A 24,193-nucleotide genomic window follows, 5' to 3' on the forward strand; every position below is an offset into this window, starting at 1 on the left:
GTATTTAAGAATTTCAGTGAAAATGTTATACGTAGTCAAAGCTTGCATATTGTATTTCAGTCCATGAAAATTTCATGACAATCGGTTGATAGACTAATTTTTGGCGAGTAGCTCAAAGTGTTGCAATTTGATTCCGTACACCCTTTAGATCGCAAGCAAGCAAGCTCTTACCATGTCTCTTGATCTCCAGGAATATATTATGGATATGGTTCAATACATATCCAAGCTTGGAGTGACAAAAAACTAACATGGTAACTGCAGATGGCAAGTTCTGGACTAGCACAAGCCAGAAAAATATTTTACAACTTTTGTCATTTCTCCAATATTAATCACGAAACCAAATAGAATACACATTGTGTAACTCCCTTGGGCAGACCAGATGATCCAATGTGGAGGTTTTCCTCACGGTACGAGCACATCAGGAGTTCAGTCAAAAAATGATTTGTAAAATGTATTGATGTTCTGTACATTGAGCAACACGGGAATTTTGGATTCGTCCCCCGACACGTAATACCCTATCTTGGAGGAATGGTCCAAGCATACCAATTGTCCGATAAGGCTTCTCTCTTTAGATTCTGTTAATTTCATCCAACAGATGATCTCATTTCTTCGATTGTAGGCAGACGGGTTTGAACACGGTATTCGACGGTATATGGATGCGGCAGTTGTTAATAAACCTACCTACATAGGCAAGTACTCGTTGTAACTCACGAGAAAAGCTTAACCTTTTGAACAACAGGTCGATCGAAAAATGATTGCAGCATTGATGGTGGTTTGCGGAGCCAAGCGAGGACGATCAGACTGTCTGACCATAGAAACAGCAATGAAAACTGTATCTGCATAGCAGGAATGGTTTTTTGGACCAATCTGGACAGTATGGAATGTTTAGAACTTGAAGAGGGGCTATTTTCGATTTACTGCAGAGTAGTGTGACGGATATAGAACCGTTTGCGTGAATAGCACGAACATAGAGACATGCTTCGTATGCCATGCCGGAAGCATCCGAAAATCCGCGCAGTTCCACCAATACGCATTGTGGAGCCATTACATATCTGGGAATGCGAATGTCTGTAACTTTATTTAAGGTGGGACCGAATTGCAACCAAGAATTGAGTATTACTCCATCGAGAGGAGAGCCCCAGCCAACCTTAAGTGTTTGGCAAGGACGATCACAGGGGACAGAACTCCCAACGCCACTCTTAATTTTGTACTGAAGCTTGACGGTCGAAGAATGGCATGGTGGGGCATATAATATTTCAGTTTGCCAGCAGATGATCATCTGACTCAGGTCTCCAGGTCTCCAGTAGCCTTGTGAGCAAAGGCGTTGGATTGCCAAACCAGAGATGGTGAGTTCGATTCTCGGTCCGGTCAGGATGTTTTCGGTACTTGCCACACAAGATGCAATAGCGGGCATAGAAAGGCTTTCAATTAATAACTGAGGAAATGCTAATAGAATACTAAGTTGAAAAGCAGGCCAAGTTCCACTTGGAATGTAGAGCTTGGAGACTCTGATTCACAATTCGGTTTACAGTATCCAAGCGCCATGTATTCCTCGATTAAACAAGTCTATTAAACGTGAAGCTCTGGGTCATGAAGCAGACGCCGTTCCAGAAAATAGAAGCGCCGATGCGCCAAGGAACGGTTATCACTGAGTTGTGCAAGGTTTTCTCTGAAGGGTAGCCTCACGATATATCTACCAAATGAGTTTCTACGATGGGTACTTCGGAAAGTGTCTTCGCACTTCTCTTCTTCAACTGTACGTTGTGAAATACTATTTATTTATCTCTTCGATTTCCCAGAATCATTTAATCAAATCGTTGAAAGATTCAACGGTGACTGAATTCACCTGATGTGAATTTTGAAACGCAACAAATTCATCGTGGATCTCTCCAGCAACTACCCAATCCAATTCGGTTTTATGGAGCTCTGGGAGACCCTCGCCAAGAACGAAATGTCCAATCCGTAATAGACTGAAGAAATGGCCAATACTGATTAGTAAATTTACGTCAGCAGGTATGTGAAAACAAGGATCGGCCAACTGTACCTAACGGAGTGTTCCACGGAGAGGGATCCACAGATCTAGTAGGGAGAGCATTCGGAATTCTCGGTGTGACCAGACGCAGACATTGGAGTGAGTTGCACGATAGTTACTGTAGAGGGATTCACGTTTACCGAGCAACTCCAACTAGACCTTGTTCGAGAGTTGCTTACACCAAAATGGTTTTTACCACATAACTGACTAGTTTCTCCATCAGTTTCGGATGTCGCAATGTACACTTCCCGGGTAGAAGCCATAAGCTTGAGCTTGAGCTTGATTGACTGCTCGTAGTTGCTACTCCATTATGACCAGATCAGCTGTTCTTGCACAGGGAATTAACAGATGTTTGCTTGGGACTAGCACACATCTTCAATGTACAAGTACTGGTGATCTCATTTGTTAGGTCATACTGGCGCCTGCCACGTCAGAATGCAAGTCAATGTAGGGAAGGGGGAGGAAATGATGATGCAATCACTCGCCCACTGCAAGCCGAATATACCTCTGCACTTGCCACGAGTTCATGCGGAATTTGTTGGAATTTCTGGGTTAGGTTGGAGAGGCAGAGGTCCGTCTTGGTTAACGAGCTGCCAATGTGATAGATAGGAGAAGGTAACTGATGGAATTTCTAATTGGATGTAGGAAACGAGCTCTATAGTTCATTTCCAATTCTAGCAGATTACTGATAGAATACTCAAGTTGAAGGTATAGGAATAGTAATGGAAACGGTATGGAAGTCCATTTCCAGTTCCAGCGATTGCTAGAACATGAGAAATAAAGAGAAAGATATAAAGTAGGAGAATGGAACGGACCTGGGATTGAACCCACGACCTCCTGCGTATGAGGCAGAAGCAGTAGCCATATGACTACCAAGCCCGCTACTTCCCGGGTAGAAGCCATGAACAGAAAAACAAAACATGATATAGACTTGATTGCTATAAGAGATAAAAAAAACTGGCAACAAAATCAAAAATTTGTACTGAAATATCATTTAAATATCAAATTATGCTATGGATAAGAACAAACTAAAGGCACATGATATTGATCACTTCTAACAAATAGCATAACTTGATCTCCTCATTATATTTCAGTGCAAAATATTGGATTGTCGTCTGATATTTTATCTCTTATATCAATCATGTTCACATCTCATCTTGATATCTAATCAACATTTGATATTATTGAGCTATTTACGTCTACTCGGGTTTCACCCATCGATATGAGTGTCAATAATTATTCTCGGATTTTCAAAACGATCGATCAATATGTCCCAGGCATGACTGTAATTATGGTCCGAAAGTGTTTTTGCATCTAGAATTCCAGAAGCAGCACCGACTAGTACCTTCCTTTTACCTGCCCACGCTGGTGGATAAGAGATTTATCGTCATCTATGGTTGGCATCTGTTTCATCGGAGTATGGTCGACAGGCATCGAAACGGAGAAATGTTGCTACTGGTAGAGCAACCGACAATGAATTTCGATGGACGAAACCAAGATGAATACACAGCTAGGTGTTCCAATCTGCCAAATTCACGATTTAGCCATCTTGGATTTTAGTATGGGAGAACCAGTCGGTTTGTTTATGTTTTGCACCGAAAATGAATTTTTCACCCCCGCCTTCTTCTCGTCCATAAATTTGGCAGATTGAAACACCTAGCTGTGTATTCATCTTGGACGAAACACTGCACCGGATATAGCTTCACGTTCAGTTTTTCTTTTCATTTAGCGTTAACTGTTCGGATGTGCTTGTTTTGTTAGGTTTCTTGTTCACTTGCACTTTATCCGGCTGAATCAACACCGGTAGAATTGTTCAACTATTTGAACGATAACTTTTCGACGATCCGGAAGAAGAAGCACCATGGTGCATAGTGCACTATGTTGGGACACGCCAACGTGCACAGTGGGCCTGTTCAAATATTACGTAACGCGAAAATCGTTATTTTCAAGAACCCCCCACCCCCTCGTAACAACCTGTAACACTTTTCAGAAGTACCCCCACCCCTGTGCGTAACGCGTAACAAATGCTTTTTTTTGGGAAAAATCTAAATTTTAGTACTACTTGAAGCACGATACAATAATTAAATTTTTTTATGTACTTCATGCTATTTTAAAGATAATAAATATTTTTCAAAAATATCTTAATAATTTTCTCTATTGTTACGCGCAACAAAACTTCGAGAGACCCTCACCCCCCATATTTTGCGTAGCAAATCGTAACAAAAAATAAATAACCCGTTACGTAATATTTGAACAGACCCTAACGAGAGCGGCTTCGGTTGAACTTTGTTGGCCCACTACCAACGATAACGGCTTTGATTTGTTCCTTGTTGGCCCACTGCTAACAATGGAGGACGACGCTGGTGTGGTGATCTACCACTACATTGTCTCAAAGCATCTACCCGTCAAGGTAGATCAGGACAATGAAAACCAGGCAGCTCATCGATAGGTAAATAATTATGAATATTTACCTCTCGATAGTTACCTCGTTACCTGATCATGTATATATAGTATGCAAGTAATCAATAAAGTAGAGTTAAAGTAGGCTGAGGCCACTCCAGAGGATACGAATGCAATGGCTTGCTCCACTGGTGACTTACTGCCAAAACTCGGTCAGACGGATGAATCGGTTCTAGACCAAAATCTTACAGCGCACAGTGGCGAGCCCTCACAGAAATCCCGTACAAAATCTGAGATTGCGTTCAAAACTTCAACACAGAGTAATTTTGAAAAGTTGAATTCATTTTGAGGTTAAAATGGTTAACCTACATACTTTATTTATGTTATCCAAGGGCTTCCCCAAGCCCAAGCGCTTCTTCTTCTTCTTCTTATTGGCATTACATCCCCACACTGGGACAGAGCCGCCTCGCAACTTAGTGTTCATTAAGCACTTCCACAGTTATTAACTGCGAGGTTTCTAAGCCAAGTTACCATTTTTGCATTCGTATATCATGAGGCTAAGACGATGACTTTTATGCCCAGCGAACCCAGCCACCCTCAGCATGGTCTTGCTTTGTAGCCGCGCGTCTTACCGCACGGCTAAGAAGGGCCCGCTACTACGCCTACCTCGCAGTTAATAACTGTGGAAGTGCTTAATGAACACTAAGCTGCGAGGCGGCTCTGTCCCAGTGTGGGGATGTAATGCCAATAAGAAGAAGAAGTAGTAGCGGACACCTTCCTACATAACCGGTACCAAATAGTTTTTCATGAAAAGTTCCTAATGTTGAGAAATCCCGCGATAGACGTCTTTCGCAATGCAAATTTCTGGCGGTTAACTCATGCTGTCTATTTGCGCATATACGATAGCGCCTGGATGCTGCAGCGACGGGTAGAAAACCAACCACTGCCAATAATTCGGGGAAGGGTCATTTGGCCGAAAGCCATTTAGCCGAATGCCACAAGGCCGAACTTCTCCGTCCGACGGGTACAATATGCCATCAGTCAACCAACGAGCTGGGTCGAAAGTCGGGCCTCCGATGAACCGATTCGTTCACTAGGCGGATGCAGTCTCCACTACACGGGGCCGATTCTGCTGGTTTGGCGAGGAGCTGGGCCTTTCGGCTTGGACACGTTGTCGATGGTCGGGCAAGACGGTTCGGTTTCAGCCGCGGAGATGCTGGCTGTTCAATCCGGATTCACGCTTACACGTCTCGGGTTGGACACGTTGACGATACTCGCACAAACCGGTCCGGTTGCAGACGCGGAGCCGCTGGCTTCACAATCCGGCGTCACGCTTTCTCTTCTCGGGTTGGACACGTTGTCGATGGCCGAACAAACCGATTCGGTAGCAGACGCGGACCTGCTGGCTTCACTATTCGGCGTCACACTTTCACTTCCCGAGTTGGGCACGTTGTCGGTGACCGAACCCGCCGCGGTTTCAGACAAGGGGCAGCTGTCTTTTCACTCCGGCGTCACACTGACGCTTTTGTTCCCTATAGAGTACGAAAAGGGAGTAGGGAGTGCGTGATTTCTCTTGTTTCGGACAGCAGAACGATCGCGCGGTGGGCCGAAGTATTGTGTTCTGCATTGCGCGGCCGGTAATGAAAATTAAACAGTTCAGTGCGTGATTTCTCTTGTTTCGGACAGCAGAACGATCGCGCGGTGGGCCGAAGTATTGTGTTCTGCATTGCGCGGCCGGTAATGAAAATTAAACAGTTCAGTGCGTGATCTCTCTTGTTTCGGACAGCAGAACGATCGCGCGGTCGGCCGAAGTATTGTGTTCTGCATTGCGCGGCCGGTAATAAAAATTAATCAGTTCAGTGTGTGGTCTCTCTTGTTTCGGACAGCAGAACGATCGCGCGATCGGCTGAAGTATTGTGTTCTGCATTGCGCGGCCGGTAATGAAAATTAAACAGTTCAGTGCGTGATCTCTCTTGTTTCGGACAGCTGAACGATCGCGCGGTCGGCCAAAATATTAGTGTTATTTCCCATCCCATAGATCGCATCACTTACCAAAGTGAATCCAGATAAATTATCCTTTGTAACTAAAACGAAATCCTATCCCAAGACAATCGTGGAGATGCAGAGGTATACTCGGTCTCTAGTAGCAACGAGAGTCGGACTAACAATCCTTCCATTCCTATATGACCGTAAGGACGTGGCCGGGGCCGTTATTGACTTTAAATATTTGAGCTCCCGAAACGTGTACATTGAGAATGGGTAGCTAACCCCAAGCCCCATTCATTGTGTTCTCTGTACAATTTCGCAAGTTCAGTCAATCACGGAGTAGCAACTACGAATTGTGCGGTCATAATGCTCATGCTCATGCTCTCATGCTCATAATGCTCATGCTCATGCCTATAGAGTACGAAAAGGGAGTGGGGTTTTGACGTAGGACTTACGTCTTTCTTTACTATACTGGGTGTCATTTAGATTTTTGGAAATCGAGAGCGTTACGCTAGAAGGGAAGATTTTGAACGTTACTAGTGCCTTTATCTTTCGATCGATTTTTAAGATTTATATATCAATCGACTCGGACACTATCCATTATTTTGTCTATTTCATTGATCTTGAGACTATGAACGATAAGCTATTGAAAATTTCAATTCTTGTCAAAGCCAGTAAAAATTTTATATGTAATTAATCCCGTGCATTCCGAACACGGACATCTGAGTGCTGTGATTCACGGGCCTTCAGGTCCACCGCAAGATTTTTTTGTGTATAAAAGAAGCAGTGCCTGCCGTGTGCGAGTCATTACAATTTGTGACAGCAGCGCGTACTGACGTGCTTTTTGCTTGCGCATTTTTCGTTTCGTTCGTTCGCTGTATTTACCTACACAGCGACAGCATGCAGTCACCAGCGGTAGAACTGCCGGTGGGTCTGCGAATATGCATGAAAGAAGAGGACGCATTTTTTGTCATTCTGTGCTTGATGATGGTCGGATGCAGTGGTGTCGGTTGCGATGGATGCAATCGCCCATCGCATCGCTCGGAGTTCACGACTAGTGGCCGATGATGGCTGAGACAGCGAGGGCTGCGGAGGTGGACGAAGAAGAGTAAAATTAAAGAGATTTCGACATAGTTGTTTCAAAAGGGCGAAAGTCGCAAACGTAAACATTGACTTCTTCTGCTGATTTCAGGAAGATTAGAGACTTCTGGTGGTATTTTCCACTTCCGTTCGATAGAAGGCGCGGAGCGCCACCAGTTCAAAGTGGCTGTTGGCTGGGAGCGGTCCTAGTTGTTGAGGAATTTGCAGGAAAAGGCATTGTTTACGTTTGCAACATTGGCCCTTATGAAACAACCGTGTCGATTTGGTCTGCTCAACCAGGTGATTGGTTTCATAATCCACATGATCCCGGGATGGGTACGAGTCATGTCACATGACTGACCATATGTTAAGTTATGCTTGGTACTAAACGACACATTCATTAAAACATGGTTATACTATAACCGTTCTGATTCCCCAGCAAAAAAATCAACTACACTGATGAAAATAAAAATTTGATTCAAATAATTGCTTTCATTTATTTGCAGTAGGCATTAGCAGTTAAAGATGCACAATCAGCAATAGTGTTAATATCCATTTAGATTAGAAAATTTCGCTGTATTACATGTAAATGTTTTAGAAAAGTCCGCAAAAAATAATTTCCAGAAGAATATTTAAATAAACTTTATCTTATTCTTTGTTTTTCATTTTCTGAGAAATTGAATTATTAAACTTGACGTCGACTCGGAGTTTGGAATCAAAACATTAAGGCTGTGAACCATTCCACCGATTCGTTTAACTTTTAGTTAAAATTTGACACTTCGATGGTTATTCTCCCATCGTGGTTCAAATTTTACTCCGAAGCCGACCCATTTGAGTTTTGACAGATTGATAGTTATTCGGAACGAAAATTCTCGCGAACAAAGTTTAACTATCGAACTGTCAAATCTAACCATGCTCCGGAGCAGGGTTATTTTTAACCACGGCGAAATAACCATGGTTCACAGCCTAAATAATTTTTCGTTAACGTAGTAGCAGTACCACCTCTATTTTAGTAGAGATACTGCCCCTTGACTTGTTTCTTATTGTTGTGATTTTTTCAGCAGTAGGCACGCATCACGCATGTTAACAAATTAGTGTTATATTTCTTTGTTTGGAAAACGGGACAGTTCCCCTAAAATAGCCTATTTTGCCCAAGTTTTAAAATTTTATAAATAGAATTTTTAAACTTCAAATACTATCATCAATAAGAAATCTATAAATAATAGTTAGAAAGTTAATTTCAAAGTTAGAAACAAAACAAATCCTAATTATGTATTTAATTATTAGTTTTATTTCCAGAAGTTTTGAATAAACAATTTGCTAATAATTCTACACAGCATAGAAGTTGTCTTTTCCAATATCAACACCTATAATCAAACTCCATAGATATAGAAGCTAGAAGTTAAATGTAAATACGTTACGTTAAAAACATTACCCATTGCTCGTTTTTTCGATTGAATTCGCGGCACAACTTTTTTATTCGAGAGTAGTTCACCTATTAGAGAGCGATTCCCACGATGACAGTCCCTTTTAAGGGGTTCCGCTTTCGTGGTATAGAGACGTACGATGACAGTCGCCGTCCACTGTGGCAATTCATTGATAACGGTGTGGTGGATTTAGAATGGGGATGGGGATGTTCAAGGATAATGGATAATGCATGTTTTCGATATTTATATATTTTATTTCAATTTCTTCTATTTCTTTACATTTCTCCTTTTTTTTAATTATTTAAGTTTCGATTTCAAGCATATTATAATCTAATGAATCACATACAGTGGTTGGTTTCCAACCCGCCGCTGCCGTATCCATGCGCTATCGTATATGTAAAAACAGCCAGCAAGAGTTAACCACCTGAAGTTTGTATGGCGAAAGACATCTAACGCGGGTTTTCTCAACAGTAGGAACTTTTCACGAAAAACTATTTGGTACCAGTTATGTAGGAAGGTGTCCGCTACTACGCCTACCAAATATTTTTTCGATTAAGGTGCTTATTTTCGAGATATTAAACATTAGATGTCTTTCGCCATACTGATTTCCAAAAGTTAACTCCTAGTGTGCCGCTGTAAGCACGCTCAAAGCAGGCGATTCATTATACTAGTTTTAATGAAAATAATAATAAAAAGAAGTTAAGAATATTTACACATATTTACAATGGAACGGCATAGCAGGTTACAATTTGGCCGAATGGGTCATTTGGCCGAAAGGGGTAATTTGCCCGAAAAGGTCATTTGGCCGAAAGGGGTCTGGGTCATTTGACATAAAGTCATTTTGGGATAACGCCCTTTGGCATAAGTTCATTTGGCATAATTTCACACTGTGAGAGCGAAAGGGATATTTCATGTATTGTTTAGCGTAGATAAAGTAGGTCGAGGCTGTTTTCTGATAAATTTAGACTGATGGTAGACATTTTCCGGAATAACGAAATAACAAAACGGCAGAATTACTTCCGAGGGAGGGATCACATCCATCATTGACTTATTCCGGCCAAATGCCTACTTTTAAAGTAGGGATTACATCCACTATTGCTTCAATCCGGGCATGCGCCTTAAGACCGGATCAAATCCACCATTGCCTTATTCCGGGCAAGCGCCTAACTTTAAAAACTCAAGCAATACACTTGTCGTAGACGAGTTACTTAAACCAATCAAGTCACATATGAGTTACTGCAACCAAATCAATCTGAATTGTGCTACTCGGGGAAGAGAACGCATCTACCATTGATTTATTCCCGGCAAGCGCCTACTTATAAAGAAGGTGTCACATCCACCATTGCCATAATCCGGGCAAGGCCTACTTTTAAAGAAGGTATCACATTGCCACAATTCGGGCCACACACCTACTTTTAAAGAAGGGATTACATCCACCATTGCTTCAATCCAGGCAAGCGCCTACTTTTAAAGAACGAATCAAATCCTCCATTGTCATAATCCGTGCAAGCGCCTATTTTTAAAGAAGGGATCACATCCACCATTACCTAAATCCGGGCAACCGCCTTCTTTTAAAGAAGAAATCACGTCCACCATTGGCATAATCCGGGCAAGCGCCTACTTTTAAAGAAGGGATCGCATCCACCATGGCCTTAATCCGGGAATGCGCCTACTTTTAAAGGAGGGATCACATCCGTCATTGCCTCAATCCGGACAAGCGCCTTCTTTTAAAGAAGAAATCACATCCACCATTGTGATAATCCGGGCAAGCGCCTTCTTTTAAAGAAGGGATCACATCCTCCATTGCCATAACCCGGGTAAGCGTCTACTTTTAAAGAAGGGATCGCATTCACCATGACCTTCATCCGGGCAAGCCCCTACTTTTAAAGAAGAGATCATATCCTTCATTGCCATAATCCGTCCACACGCCTACTTTGAAAGAGGGATTACATTCACCATTGCTCTAAAGTAGGCATGCGCCTACTTTAGCATTGCATTGCAAAAGCATTCTTTCCCCGAAAAGAAAATGTATTTTTAATATTGTTATCGACGGGTCTTATATTTACTATTCCGGGTGTTTCCCGCACCACTTATTCACCATTCAGCGAACGCAAAGAAAAATTATGCTACATGTCCGTTATGCCAAAAGACCCTCACTTTTGACGCTGGTCACAATTATGCCAAATGTCCGTTATGCCAAATGACCTTATGCCAAATGACTTCATGCCAAATGACCCGCCGAAAGGGTCGTTTGACCGAAAGGGTCGTTTGTAATGAGAAAACGGGACAATCAACCGGAATAAACAACACAACTCGTTTTATAAGTTAAAACTAACAACAACTTTATTCAGAGCAAAAATACACAACGTGTTGATTGTTCGATCACTATCAATATAATAAAATGGCGGCAGGCTTGGCGCCACGCAGAAGATGCGCAAACGGTGGATGCGGTCTTGTTTTGACAGCAGAGGCTGCGAATATGGTAGGGGCAACGCAGATAAATACAGGGATAGGAAATTGACACCTCAACACCCTCGCTCAATTTCTGTCATTCACAAATTTGTACGATGAAGCAAAAATGTCTTGGCTGGTAATCCTTTTGTCATAACGTCTGCAAGTTGATTTGCACTTGGAACATATTGCACTTCTACTTGCCCTCGCTGAATAAGATCCCGCACAAAACGATATTTTACATCTATGTGTTTCAATCGTCCAATATCCCGTTCGTCCTCCACAATGCGAATGGTTGACTGATTGTCCTCAAAGTATACTATTGGATCATTCAGCTGTAGTCCTAGCTCCCTTAGCAATCGAGTCATCCAGATTCCATGGCACACAGTAACACCACAGACAAACAGACATAACACATTGAACATCCACTCATCAAATTCATCGTCGTTTAAACACTAACGACATCTGTTGATTTCAGTTAGTTGGGCAAATCACGAACCAGATGGCGGTAGTGAGCAAACGTCAAACTAGAGCAAAACCGATGTGCGCGCCACGAGTGATCGATTTGCCAACTAATGATTATTTGAATTGACCAGTAAAGCAGTGAACGATGGAAATTTGACGAGTGTTATGTCTGTTTGTCTGTGGTAACACATAAGGCAATCAGCTCCGCCTCAGTCGATGATAACGAAACAGTTGGTTGTTTCCTTGTTAACCAGCTCACGGTGCATCCATGAACACGAAAAACAAATCCTGTCAACGACCGTCGATCTACCACATCATTCCCCCAATCTGCATCGGAGTATGCCTCCATAGACGGTGCTTTATCATTCCCGCAAAACTCCAGGCCAAGGGTTATAGTACCACGTATATACCGCAGTATACGCTTAAGATGCACCCAGTGTTAAATAAATTATATAAAAAAATAAAATAATTTACAGCGGCACATAAGTCAGGTCGAGAGGTTAATGTAACGTACATCAAACACCCAACAAGTTCTCGATACGGTTTATCCGTTCGCTTTGATTCTTCTCCTTTCTTCAGACGCAATCTGCATTCCATCGGTGTTGACACCGGTTTACAATCACTCATGTTGAATCGCTTCAACAATCCTTCGAGAAAATAACGCTGAGTGATGCGCAGAACCCTTTGCTCCACGTTTCGTTCGATTTTCATGCCAAGAAAACAGTTTACTTCCCCCACATCTGTCATTTCGAACTCCGTCGACAAACACTTCTTAACTGCTTGAATTGACTTCAAATGTCGACCAATTAGCAATACGTCATCTACGTACAGTACTAAAAACAATTTGCTTTCTCCAGTACCTTTAATGTATAGACACTGATCACTAGCACTTCGTTGAAATCCAAGCCTCTCCACGAAACTATAAAAACGCGTATTCCAGGCTCTTGACGCCTGCTTCAGTCCATAGAGCGATTTATTTAGTTTACAAACTAAATGCTTTCCTTTCTCGTAGCCTTCCGGTTGAGTCATATAAATCTCTTCCGTTATCAAACCGTTCAAGAAAGCTGATTTTACGTCCATTTGGTGTATCATCATCTTCTCTTGATTTGCGATGGCCAAAACTATGCGAAGCGTTTCTAACTTCGCCACCGGGGAATAGGTTTCGGTGTAGTCAAAACCTTGTCGCTGATTGAAACCTCTTGCCACAAGCCTAGCCTTGTAGCGACATGGCTCCCCATCATCACTTTGTTTCACGCGGAACACCCATTTGCACGATATCGGTGTTCGCCCTTCAGGTAGCTTGACCAACTTCCAAGTATGATTCCGTTCCAATGCATCGATTTCTTCTCTAACAGCTGCTTCCCATTTTGGCCAATCAGCTCGTTTTCGTAACTCTCGTAGTGAACTAGGTAAATTGTCCACATAACTCGAGGCATTCAAGGCATATCCGGTGATGTTCATGTCATAATCGTGATGCCATAAGGGGGCACTTCGATTTCGTTGTAGTCGTTTAGCTCCGATTGCATCTGCCTGATCTGGGCTTTCTGTTTCTCGAAGCGTCTCATCGGCACAACTTTCGTATCCTCCTTTGTCATCTCCATCATCTTCCGAAACATTATGATCTTCTTCATCTTCGGTATCCCTCTTCGGATCCTTTTTCTTTTTCACTGCACTCGGATCCTTCAGAACATACAGGAAATTGGAAAACTTCACAATCACGAGAAGTGCTTTCAAATCCATCACACTTGTCTTTTTCTTAGACAAAAATCACATCTCGTGCCACTACGATTTTCTTTCGCCTTGGATCCAGAACACGATAACCATTATGCGAATATCCAATGAACATACCCTTCCAAGATTTTCCATCAAGCTTCTTCCTTAGCTCCTTCGGTATGTGCACAAAAAAAAATCGATCCAAACACACGAAGTTTTTCCACATTAGGCTTCCTACTTTCCCACAACTCAAAAGGTGTCTTCCGTGAATCGATAGAATTCGCTGGACTGCGATTTGCTAAAAATTGCCACAGCTCTTTGCTCACAACAGCATCCTGCAACATGGATCTCGCCTTTTCCACAAGTGTTCTGTTCATACGCTCACTGGTACCGTTTTGTTCCGGCGTATACGGAACTGTCCACTCTATCTGCACGCCTTTCTGTTTGCAAAACTGCAGGAACGCTCGGTTCTTGTATTCCGAACCGTTATCACACCGAAAACGAGAAATGCTTCTTCCAAACTTCGCTGATACTATGGCTTCATATTCTCGGAAAACATCCACGACTTGATCCTTCGAACTGATCAAGCATACGACCGTAAACCGACTCCAGTCGTCGATAAACGTCACGAAATATTTCTCGCCATTGATACCCACCGGTGTCACAGGCCCACAAACGTCGGAATGAATGAGTTCTAACACACGCGTCGATCGTCGTCCTTCACCTACCGAAAACGATGTTCGCGACTGCTTACCGACGATACAAGGCTCACAAACGATTTTGCCCGCGGATTTTCCATCAATTTTTGCTTTCATGCCGATCACCATTTCGTTACACAATAACTGCTTTAGGTTCTTTCCACTCAAATGACCGTACCGTCGATGCCAGATTTCTAGCTCTTTCTGTATTCGCCAGCCGGATGACACCATCTATGCTTCTGGCTCCAGCATAAAATTCACGTTATTATTTTGCTGTGGGCGTTATTTTCTGATACAATATTGTTACCAAATATTGAAATTTGTTTTGCACCGTACTAACCGTGTTGTGTTGAATGACGGTCTTATTACAATTAAATTGAAAATCGAACACATTTTTCACGGCACGGAATAGGTGGTATATAACGATAATAGTAATAAAATAATTCAAATCGCTCAACAACAATTACTCCATCACAGAAAATTAGTCCTGAAATGATGTTTTTGTTTACTAATTTTGAATTGTCAGTGGGGCCCACCGCGCGCTAACCCCAGAGATGTTAGCCACCATTTTTTCCCATTGGATAGATAGGCGATGACAGTAGGGTGGTATTCGCCCACACGAATAGTACGAAAAATCATCATGTATACTTTCACGGTACAAGTTTAATTCGTACAACTTTCCCCGACGGTTACCTATCGCAACAATACCCGTTTTATTCTCGATTTGCACTTTACCATCCGCGAACAGCACTTTCAAGCCAGCTATCTTTATTTTTCTCACTGATAGAAGATTTATTCTTGCTTCGGAAATGTATAGAACGTTTTTCAAAGTAATCGGGATCGACTTACCATTTACGGTGGAGAAAAGTTTTACCTCACCAATCACCATGCTGCTTTGCGACAATGCATTCACCTTCCTTCGCCACTGCGATCTGTACCGGATTCTTCATCGGCACCAGCTGCTTGAATAAACTCTTGTCGTTTGTCAAGTGCTCCGATGAACCGGAATCGATGATCCAGCCAACTTCACTATTCGAAGATTTATTTGCAGCGACAAAACACACACCATTTTCTTCTTCTCCATAGTAAACACTATTCTTCTTCGATCCCTTACCTTTCCTCTCAGGGCACGACGACAACTTGTGTCCTTCTTTATGGCAACCAAAACACTTGAACTTTTTCTTCTGCTGTTGGCCTGTTGTTTTCCTACTTGCTCCAGAAAAAGCTGCCGATTCACCAGCCGGCAGGCCACATTCATCACCACCGCTTTTCTGCTTGATCTCCTCATCAAGCAGCCGACACTTAACAAACTCAATCGTTAAATTTTCTTCCGGCATGGTTTCCAACGCTGTCACAACAGTTGCGAATGCCGATCCCAACAACATCCAAATCGTCGATTTGAGCTCCGGTGCTTTTATACTCACGCACGAGCTTGTCGAAAATAAGGAAGTGTTCTTGCAATCTTCCTCCCTCGTGCCGTAGTGTCAGCATCTTCCTCTTAAGATGCAACCGGCTTGCTATGCTTTTTCGCTCAAACACTCTTTGAAGTGCAGACCAAATTGCTTTCGGCGTCGGCTGATCTTGCACATACTCCAGCTGATTGTCGTGAATCCGCTAAACTAGTAATGATTTACAACGCCGATCTTTCTTCTTCCTAGATTCGATCTGCTTCTTCTTGTCCGCCTGGACAGCAGCAGAATCTGTCACTTCGATTTTCAGTTCGTTCACATCCGCGATTTCCCGACTGATGCAATCGGTTAACTCGTGCTCCTCCAGCACAACCAGCATCCGGTACTTCCACGCCGGATAATTAGAACCATCGAACAACGGAACGCGCACAAAATCTTCCTTCTCCATTTTCTCGATATTTACCACTCGCGATTTACTGAGTCCATAACCTAATGAGAAAACGGGACAATCAACCGGAATAAACAACACAACTCGTTTTATAAGTTAAAACTAACAACAACTTTATTCAGAGCAAAAATACACAACGTGTTGATTGTTCGATCACTTTCAATATAATAAAATGGCGGCAGGCTTGGCGCCACGCAGAAGATGCGCAAACGGTGCATGCGGTCTTGTTTTGACAGCAGAGGCTGCGAATATGGTAGGGGCAACGCAGATAAATACAGGGATAGGAAATTGACACCTCAACAGTTTGGCCGAAATGGTCGTTTGGCCGAAATGGTCGTTTGGCCGAAGGGTCATTTGGCCGAAAGGTCGTTTGGCCGAAGGGTCGTTTGGCCGAATAGGTCATTTGGTCAAGAGGGTAATTTGGCCGAAAGGGTAATTTAGCCGAATAGTTCATTTGAAAAGTGAGAAATTAGCAATGAGAAGAGAGACGTCTCACTTCTCACTCTTCATTTTTCGCTTCTCGCTGTTAAAAGTGAGAAACGCGAAATGAGTAGTGAGACGTCTCACTACTCCCTTCGTACTACTCACTTTTCACAGTGAGAAGTGAGAAATGGGGAGTAAGAAGTGATAAATGAGACCTCTTACTTCTCTTTCTTCATTTTTCCCTTCTCACTGTAAAAAGTGAAAAGCGCGACGTGAGTAATGAGACGTCTCACTACTTACTTTGCGTTTCTCACTTTTGACAGTGAGAAGTGATAAATGAGGAGTGAGAAGAGAGACGTCTCACTTCTCACTCCTCATTTGTCACTGCTCGATGTAAAAAAAAGAGAAGCGCAAAGTGAGTAGTGAGACGTTTCACTTCTCACTTCGCGCTCCTCTTTTTTACAGTGAGAAGTGAGAAATGAGGATTGAGAAGTGAGACGTCTGCGAAGTTGGTAGTGAAACATCTCACTACTCATTTCGCACTTCTCACTTTTTACAGTGTGAAAAGAAAAATGAAGAGTGAAAAGTGAGACGTCTCTCTTCTCATTCCTAATTTCTCTCTTTTCGAATGAACTATTCGGCCAAATGACCCTGTTGGCCAAACGACCGTTTAAGCCAAATGACCCTTTCGGCCAAATGACCCTTTCGGCTAAATGACCCTTTCAGCCTAATGACCATTTCGGTCAAATGACCCTTTCGGCCAAATAACCCTTTTGACTAAATGATCCTTTCGGCCATACAACCCTTTCGGCCAAACGACCCTTTCGGCCAAATGGCCCTTTCGGTCTAATGACCCTTTCGACTAAATGACTCATTCGGCTAAATGACTCTTTCAGCCAAACGAACCTTTCGGCCAAATGAACCATTCGGCGAAACGACCCTTTCAGCCAAATTAATTTCGGCCTAATGACCCTTTCGGCCAAACGACCCTTTCGGCCAAATGACATATAAAAAGGAACTATCCAGCTTTTTATCATAGCTGCGGATCAACTATGGCAATGGCTTTTGACATGGCACTGTTCTCATAGGCCACAAATTCATGACTAAATTTAATGAATCGCCTGCTTTGAGCGTGCTTACAGCGGCACACTAGGAGTTAACTTTCTGAAATCAGTATGGCGAAAGGCATCTAAGGTTCGATTACTCAAAATTAGGCACCTTAATAGAAAAAATATTTGGTAGCCGTAGTAGCGGACACCATCCTTCATAACCGGTACCAAATAGTTTTTCATGAAAAGTTCCTAATTTTGAGAAAACCCGCGTTAATGTCTTTCGCCACACAAATTTCTGGCGGCTGGCTACACCCATTATTTTTCTTACACGGTTGGTATTCTTTCATTTCTCGTTCAACCTGATCTTCCACAGCTTTTTAAATACCACCTGTATTTTCTTGGATTTTTTGTCATTTTTTTTACTCATAGTTTCATTAACGCTAAAGGTCGTAATCGACTAAAAGCCACATGCCACTCGACATGTTCTCTATTTGACTATTAAACCGATTTCTTTTCTAAATCGAGATTGACATATCAAATATTTTTTTACCCATTAGCAAACCTATAAACCACAATTTAATCCATGCTTATGCATAACACGCCTAAAGACCTCATCGACAACAAGTGGCGAATAGGCTCCCGCAGTAAACGGCAGACTGCTCGTCTACCCTGCCAGCAAGCATTAACCTCATCAGCTCCAGCAGCTGCCCCGTGGCCATTGTTTTCACCGCCAGGTTGTTTCGGTTAAAGCATCATTATTGACATGGTTGGTAGGTATATCGTGTTCGGCACGCTATGGATCGCTACAAGAGGGCTCAACGCCACGCCGATTGTATTCAAATGGAAAACAGAGATGCTGCTAAGTCGGCATCATCAGCGCTATGTGTTACATAATGGCTACTTTTGCTATGTTTGAGAACATCTGACACCACAACTTGCCACTACTTATTATTTGGCTTCGGGCTATCAGGCTCTTCAAGTACTGTCTATGGTTCAAATGATTGATTATTGGCAGGTCAAACAAGTCAATTCGATTTCACACTTTTTGAGGAATACATCTTCATACATAACAGGGTACTTGATATGTTTCACATTGGTTTCGATTGAAATTTTCCAATTCTTCATGCGCCACGCCTGTACTTGTGCTGTCTAATCCGTCTCGATCTTGTTTCCTCATGTCGCTCCGCTCCGGGTGCAATCAAAAGCTTCCATGCTTCGGACCTCCCATCTCGGAAACTATGCTATTCAACTTTGTCTTGATTTAAATAAACAAAACATTAATTGTACAGGCGGCTGCACGCCCTCCGCACCGATAATCACTGCTTAATTTATCGTGTGAATTACGATATGCTAATTGAAGACACACTTCCCACATCCACGCTGGGCAAGAACCAGCGCAAAGCCCACAGACAAACGGATCCACTAATATGCGTTATTTTCTTTCTGTTTTTTTTTTTTCAGATGAAATTCGTTTGCATTTTCGCACTTCTGCTGGCTCTGGTTTCGGCTAGTTCTGCCGCTAGCGACGATTCCAAAGACGCCAACACAGATGTCAAACGAATACGGATAGATCCGGCCTTGCGGAAGGCTCTGTTACGTGCCCTGCGAAATCTCAAGGATCGCCAGGAAGGAAGTGAGAGCGATAGTGAAAGTGAAAGCGAACAGCAGTACGACTCCAACACTACGGAGGAGAACTTCGCCACTACAATTCTGGACGAGCTACTGGAGGAAAGCACAACCCGCGAACGTAATGCCAACATCAAGTATCACAGTTTTTCGTCCGAATCTGACACCCTAAATGGTGAGAACGAAATCATCAAAACCATCATCATAAGCAAACCCAAGACAACTCTGTCCCCTCCGAAAGAAGATCTCTTGACAGTGCCAAATCCAATAAAGGATCCCGACAACGAGCTGAACACCAATCAGGTCGTTCGCAGTGTTTCGTCAGGATTGAACAACAAACTCCAAGGAGATAGTAAGCTTTCCATCGTAACGGCCTTAGCCAGCAGTAACACTACCTCACAAGTGACGCAAGCTGCCACAACTACAACAACCGCTGCTCCGACTACGACAGCCAAACTTCCGACTCACAACGCCGATGGAGAAAACATCGAACGAGTCAAAAGCGGAGATGTCAAGATTTACCAGGCTCCCCTTGTGGCCGCCTTCACCGTGCAACAAGACCAACTAGGCGTCCCACGCAACGTTATTCCTTTGCTTCAATCCCCTCCCAAAAAGGCCTCCGTGGACTTCCGCGCGTCAGCCCCCGTGGCACCTACCATCAACCCCACTACTCAAGTTCCGCAGCTGCCTAACCCAACACAACCCGCTGCTGCCGTTACTCCGATTCCCCTGAACACACAAGCACTTGAAGAGAAAACGCGTATACTCGAACAGCAGCTCATCACCCTGCAGACGCAACAACGCATCCAAGAGCAGCTCCTACGTTCTAAGATCCTCCAGGAGCAACAAATTATTCTCCAACAGCAGCAACAACTTCAACAGCAACGCGTTCGTCTTGAAGAAGAAACCCGCCATCGGCTACAAAAATTCGAAGAAGAGCAGCGACTCTTCCGTCAGCAGCAACAACAACTCCAGCAACAGCAACAACAGCTCAAACTCCACCAACAACAGCAGCAGCAAATCTTCAAGCCATTCCCCAACCAACAGCTCCCGAATAACCTCCCTCCGCCACAGTTCCAGCAATTGCCACAGCAATCCCAACAACAGCCACAGACCAAACCCATCATTCTCCCTCAACTCCAGCAACCGCAATTCTTCCAAGAGCTGCCCCGCAACACCCCAGCTGTCCAGTTTATCCCAAGCGTAACGCTGCCCAGCAAAACCGTCCAAATCTCCGTGGAACAACAGCTTCCGTTCAAGGAAGCCGTCAACTTCCAACCCACCCTGTCGCGAAATAACGACATCGAACAAATCAAATCCCTCAGCCAACCTGTCCAGCAGTTCCCCATCATCCCCCCTTCCCCGCCGCAACTCTCCAAGCAACAGTTGCTCCCTCTGAAGCCATTCCAATCCTTCAACGTCAACCCAGCACCGGTCCCACTCAACATCCAAGGTCCGCTTCCCGTCGATCAGCAGCTTCCCCAACACCAACGCAATCGCGTATTCCGCCATGAATCCGGCACCGGCAACTTCGGCTTCAACCAGCAATTCCGAGCATCCCAACCCATCCCGATCGGTGGCTTCCAGCCACTCCGCAGCGATAACCAGCTCGAGAACCTCCTGGTCCAGTCCGGCATCACGACCCGTTCAGCTGAAGATTTCAACATCATCACCAAAGTTCTGGCCCTGAACCACGGCATCCCGCAGTCCTCCTCGCAGCAGATGTTCGCCAAGCTCAGTCCCGAGCAACAGCAGCAGCTGCTGTTTAGGAAAAAGTAGACCGTGCTGCCTCCTGCTGTTCCCATCCTACCGTCGACCCACCTTCCCTTCAATGCAACACGCATGAGAATGAGTTCCGGAATGAGTGCCCGAGTGTGAGCGCGAAGAGCACGAGTGAATGCGAGAGTCGCCAGTGACCTAGTCTGCCATATTTATTGTGTGAGCGAGTGAGAGCGCGTTTCTTAGCACACAACCCTCAGCAGTTGCTCATCGGTTTCCGTTTCCCACTGCTCTGAAGCAACTTTTCCCCACTTTTTCCATGCTCGTCTGTCTTCCGTCTATGTGTATTCTATTTTAATTCGGGTAAGTTAATTTCTAGACACAGCGAGTAAGTTCAGCAAATGCGCGCGAATGAGTGTTCACCAAACGACACGGTTGCGTTTCTTCACCATTGCAAAAATGCAACACATTCAGCCAATCTAACAAACAGAAAAACCATACGAATAGGCTTGTAAGCAAATGAAATGCCACGAACGGCGCACTGCGCGTCCTACGGAGTTTTCCAATAAGATGTACTAATAATTTATCGAAAATAAATGTCACATTTTTTAGTACATTTGTGGATGTTGATTGATCCGAAAGTTCTAACCTTTTTCGCTGGATTTCATGCCATAGCGACAGCTCAGGAAGTCTACCACGAAGAATCACACCATCATCGGGCAGTTCAACGGGGGCATCTTAACTGTCTTGCAGCAGCAATCCAAGAGCGCTGCTATTTTTTTTCTCAATATTCCATAACACAGAACTAACGCCCAGTACTCACTATTTAACGCCCATCTTGCTCACTGTGCTCCAAGCCTTTTTGTACCAGCCGGATCAAAGGCGAACACCATCTTTGCAGGGTTACTGCGCGGCATTCGTGCAACATGATGCCCTACCCACCGTGTCCTTCCAGTTTTAGCTACAATCTGAATACTGGGTTCGATGTAAAGCTCAAGGTTCATCCTTCGCCGTTAAACACCGTTCTCTTGCACACCACCAAAGATGGTTCTAAGCACGCTTCACTCGAAAACTCCAATTGTTTGCAAGTCCTTTTCGACCATGATCCATGTTTCGTGTCCATAGAGGACCACCAGTCTTTTGAGCGTCTTGTCTATTTGGTGCGGGTCTTCTTAAATCGAAGTTTCTTCTCGAGTCCATAGTAGCACGACTTCTACAGATGATGCGCCTCCGTATTTCATGACTAACGATATTGTCAGTCATTAACAAGGATCCAATGTAGACGAATTCCTCGACCACTTCGATGGTACCCCTGTCTATCGACATACCACCACTACCTATCTGGATACCTGGTTGGCTACAATTTGAATTTGAATTTGATGGGCGATGTTCCTTCTAAACGTTCAGGGTCCCCAGGTCCGATTCCACCGCGTGCCAGCCAGCGTGTTCGCGCCCTTCCACGAAGTCGCCGGCTCCTATCTGGTTATCTGTTGAATATGGTTTTCGATTTTTTTTTTCTTCCGACATGCACACTAAGTGACCAGCCCACTGAAGTCTGTCGAAAACTGTGGGAGAGTACGGTTCTCCGCACAGGGAAATTTGCGTAGGTTTCGGATAACCAGATCGACCACGGTTTAATTAATAAAATATACAAAAGACTTTTACTGTACGTCAGTAATCGTAAGGATACAAAGTTTAACTGAAAACTTATCTTTCTGTTGGCGGCTTCCAGGAGCCAGGGAGCGTCAGTCGCCCCAGCGTTAAAGATATGGGTGAGATGACCAACCGTTGAATGACGAGGGGAGAGTCAATGCTGGTTTCCAATACTCCTCCTCATTGCTTGACCCTCGGCTGATCTCCGACCAACCCAAGTTCTTTTGCGAAGATGTGATGCTTGACTAAGCCTAGCGGTTTTGTTAGAACGTCCGCCGGGCAGTAGATCAACTCCACTTCTCCGCGTTCACACAAATTCTTCACGAAGTGTCGCTTTGTCTCTTGGACCGCTTAGTAGAACGCTCCGAGCGAGCAAAACTGAGACATCCTTGATTGTCCTCATTCACTGTAGTCGCTACAGTCTGCGTTTCTCCAAGGTCACTGAGCATCCAGACGACTACCTGGCAGGTCTCTGTTAAGGCGACATACTCCGCCTCTAGTGTCGATAGTGTAACACAGTCTTGTCTGCGGCTAGCCCAAGAAACCGCTCCTCCAAAGTAGAAGAGTACGTAGCCGGTAGTGGACTTTCTTGTTCCAGCATATCCTGCAAAATCGCTGTCCGAATAAACCACTAGTCCTCCACTATCACCACCGAGATTCAGCCTCCAATCGCGCGTTCCTTTGAGGTAGCGGATTACGCGTTTGACTGCTGTCCAATCACTTCCCGAAGGGGCACTAAATTTGCGACCAAGGATTGCAGCACTGTTCATGATGTCAGGGCGAGCGCACACGGCAATATACATTATAGAACCGACCGCACCTCTGTACTTCGTGATATCTTCCATTCACTGTTCATTTCATCACAAAGAAACCCTTTGACCAAAGGTGTCTTAGACACTTTCGCTTCACTGAGTCCCACTCGAGCTACCAACTGGTCAATGTAATTTGCCAAGCACACACTGTATACATTGTCTTTCTTCTGCACTTCTAGGCCCAGGAAACATTTCACATAGCCGAGACATTCAATATCGAAACTCTTCATCAATTGTTCGTATACATGAGCAATCACGTTTTCACTTTCACATTCCACGAGAAGGTCGTCTACGTAGACAATCAGGTAAACTTTATTCCCATTCGCAGTACCCATGAAGAGACACGGGTCTGCCTCGCTGGCGTTGAAATCCATCTTCTTCAACACTTCCGTTAGCTTTTTGTTCCAGCAGCGGGCTGAATGCTTTAATCCGTAGGTATATGCTCCTGCGCAGCCGCCAAACAAGCTCCTCCTGGCCTTGAGCAGTTTAGCCCGGTGGCTGCCTCGCTGATGTCACCATACAGATAGGCTGTTCGCACATCGAGATGTTTCAATACGAGCTTCTTCTTCCCCGCTAACGTCAAGCGTGTACGAAGAGTTACGTGTCGGGTCACAGGTGCGAACACCTCGTCGTAGTCGACGCTAGGAATCTGTGTGAACCGCCGCACCACAATTCGTGCTTTGTAGCGGACGATCTCGTTTGCTTCGTTCCGCTTGAGTTTAAATACCCATCGGCTACCAACAAGCGAAACTAGTTCCCATGTGTCATTCTTCCTGTGAGACGCTATCTCGCTATCCAT

At 44.1% G+C, this 24,193-nt stretch overlaps 2 protein-coding genes across 2 annotated transcripts in view; one reads left to right on the top strand and one right to left on the bottom strand.

Moving 5' to 3' along the window:
- LOC134207859 (alpha-protein kinase 1-like) overlaps positions 1 to 21,543 on the top strand; it is a 239,878-nt gene extending 218,335 nt beyond the window's left edge. Inside the window, exon 3 of the mRNA XM_062683810.1 lies at positions 19,046 to 21,543. Within this exon, the coding sequence (XP_062539794.1) occupies positions 19,046 to 20,989 (1,944 nt within the window). The 3' untranslated portion in view covers positions 20,990 to 21,543. The remainder of the gene's footprint in view (positions 1 to 19,045) is intronic.
- A 1,359-nt stretch (positions 21,544 to 22,902) lies between these two features.
- On the bottom strand, positions 22,903 to 23,385 carry LOC134207527 (uncharacterized). Its single transcript, XM_062683229.1, has one exon. It carries the CDS (start codon positions 23,383 to 23,385, stop codon positions 22,903 to 22,905), a length of 483 nt encoding a protein of 160 aa, XP_062539213.1.
- Positions 23,386 to 24,193: the final 808 nt, after the last annotated feature.

This window comes from Armigeres subalbatus, chromosome 1, assembly GCF_024139115.2.
Source record: "Armigeres subalbatus isolate Guangzhou_Male chromosome 1, GZ_Asu_2, whole genome shotgun sequence".
NCBI classification, from domain to species: Eukaryota; Metazoa; Arthropoda; class Insecta; order Diptera; family Culicidae; genus Armigeres; species Armigeres subalbatus.

What these genes read in the sequence shown, in the direction of transcription:
- LOC134207527 (XM_062683229.1), bottom strand. Translation starts at nt 23,385, where the DNA reads ATGTATATTGCCGTGTGCGCTCGCCCTGACATCATGAACAGTGCTGCA.